Below are 2,765 nucleotides of genomic sequence, written 5' to 3' on the forward strand. Positions count from 1 at the left end.
TATAATATATAATTATTATATATAATCAAACAAAATATCAATATATTTTTGTTCATTTTGCTATTGTCGACTTTCTTTTCGTTTGTATAACTGTACTTAATTACACTAAAAATAATTGGCATTAACGAAAAGTAATACTGTATATTTTAAGGAAATGTATAGAGAAGCGTTCAATCCGGATTAATTGGAGCCCAACTCTATCTGGATTTTCAAATATACATATAAATTAGCATTTTTCAATATTATAAACTGCAAATACATTGTAATTCAAGTTTAGGTGTTCTAAGTTTAAGCCAGTATTTCATAAGGAATGTAGGAATATTACAACGATTCAAAACACAATTTATAGAATTACTGTATTTAAAAATAATCATTAATCGTAATTTCAAAATTAAAAAAATGCATCAACGATGAAAGGCCGAAAGAACATCAACAACAAATATACCGTTGAAAGAATTAATATCCACTTTTCTATGACCGAATCCGGGTTTTGACGTTGAAATTTTTGATCCTTCTCGATTCATTTTCGACAACCAAAATATTCTAATTCAAAGTAGGCAAATAAGGCGATGTAACGTTGAATTTATTGTTTTGATCGGAGTTACATTTTTTCTCAAACTTAAGGAATTTTATTTGCTACATTTCTATGGAATGGATTTAATATTTAAAAAATTTTCACCTCTGTTTTAATTATATCAATTTCTATATTTGCATAAATTTCGACGAACAACTTAACTTATAATGATAATAATAATAATAGGAGTAGGATTTCTATAAAGATACGTTTCATTAATGACTTACAATAATTTATTTATATGATTAGTTTCGATTTTTTGCTAATCTAAAATTTTTAGCAAATAGATAAAATACTAACTAAAATATAAAAAAAATATAACGTCTAAAAATATAATTCAGTAATTTCTAAATGAAGTAACCATGTACAGTACCTAGAATTAATACAAAAAATAAAATAAAATAAAATAAAAAATAAAATTGGTATACTCAAATATAAAATTGAAATGAAACATAGCTTAGAATCGATCTCCTGTAATTCACAAAGAAATAAAGGTTGGATTTTTTCCAAGAAAAATTTTTTTCGGTTTTTTTAAAACAGTTTGGGTTTCAAATATATTTAATTTTAAATTAGTACTGATGACAATATTTTATAAAAAAAATGACATTTAAATTTTAAAAATACTATACGAATTATAAATAATTACGGAAAAAAATAAAATAAAATTTCAATTTATAAAAATAGTTTTATATATTAATTTTATTTTAAACTGCTGGTGTAATTATATTTATATATTCTATCGACTTCAGAATTAATAAACTTACATAATTATTTAGTAATTATAATATTTAACAAAGTTAAAATTCATTAGCAATTATTGATTAACATATAAATTTTAATATATTTTTTTTAAATCATAAAATATTTTGGTATATCTATTTAATTTAAATGAATTTCTTAATTATATTTAGAAAATAAAATTATTATAAAGTTAAATAAATAAAGTGTAAGCATACATCTGAAGAATGTTATATCATAAGAGCTAGCAATTGGCTATGGATTTTATTTTCATAAGTGCTCCATAAATAAATAGAAGCGAGTGATAAAATAAAAGTTTACATTTATATTCCTTTGTGAATAAGCATAGAATTTATAGGAAATTAGGAAAATTGGATTTTCTCAACACTATAGTGTTGTGAAAAAGAGGAAGAGAACAAAATAATTACTAATTTTAATTATTTCCTTGTCGTCAGATCATAAGATACCAGAAACGGATGCAACTTATATTTATATTCGAAAAAGTTTTAATAGCTATCATAACTAGACAATTTTAGAAATCTCATAAGTTAGTCATAATATATTCAGCCAAATATAAAATAGAACAACATATTTTTCAAGACAATGAAATTTATCTTCATAAGATATTGCAGAAGCAAACAAAATTCAATTTATATCTGATAAATATGAATTGAAATAACGTGACTTCTGGCCCAAAGCGGAAGTTCGTATATAGTTAATTGGCCTCCTGCCCCTTCTTGTCTCGACTTTCATCTATCTAACACCGTTTCGACATTAAGAAAGGACAGACAAACAGATGGACGACAGTGGAAATTTATAGGTCTATAATTGCAGTGGAGAACGTATTGGAGAAAAATTAAAAACAATTTATAGAATAATATGTATTAATATAATAAAGATTTCATACTGTATGCTAATTGCATGCACGTTCAGTATATTTTATTGTGACGTCATACTGGAATGCTATATCAACGGACGAACATCGAAACGAAAAAATATTAGATCAAAAATACCTTGTTCATTCCATTTCCCATTAGCTATTAACTTAAATATCACAGTAACAGTTTCCTCGGAAACATTTTTCGTCCTAAAACATCCGACGTACAACAGCTACTTCGTCATTGTCGTAACCTCGGAATAGTCTGCTGAAGTTAACACACTCTTATAACGAATCTAAAAGCAGACGATATTGTAAAAGTCACGTGACTCGACGTCATACGTCACGACGAATAACGGAAACAAAACCCACCTGGCATCCGATAGAAATTATTAAAACTAAATGTTTATAAAAATGCAATATTGTTTCAAATTAAGACTTCAAATTAAATAAAAAATTATTAATAAAATTTAAGCAGATGTTATCGAAATTAATTTTTTTTTTTTTTTACTTTCGTTTAAGTGATAAAAGTTATTTTCTAAACTAAATTACTTCAGAATTGTTTGACGTATCATC

At 24.7% G+C, this 2,765-nt stretch overlaps 1 protein-coding gene across 1 annotated transcript in view; it reads right to left on the reverse strand.

Moving 5' to 3' along the window:
* The window catches only part of LOC111619274 (dual specificity protein phosphatase 22-like), a 23,627-nt gene extending 21,114 nt beyond the window's left edge, over positions 1 to 2,513 (reverse strand). Inside the window, exon 1 of the mRNA XM_023360954.1 lies at positions 2,326 to 2,513. Coding sequence (XP_023216722.1) covers positions 2,326 to 2,346 — 21 coding nt within the window. The 5' untranslated portion in view covers positions 2,347 to 2,513. The remainder of the gene's footprint in view (positions 1 to 2,325) is intronic.
* Positions 2,514 to 2,765: the final 252 nt, after the last annotated feature.

The sequence above is a fragment of the Centruroides sculpturatus genome, unplaced genomic scaffold, assembly GCF_000671375.1.
Source record: "Centruroides sculpturatus isolate CEXI.00-Female unplaced genomic scaffold, Cexi_2.0 scaffold46, whole genome shotgun sequence".
In the NCBI taxonomy this organism is placed as follows: Eukaryota; Metazoa; Arthropoda; class Arachnida; order Scorpiones; family Buthidae; genus Centruroides; species Centruroides sculpturatus.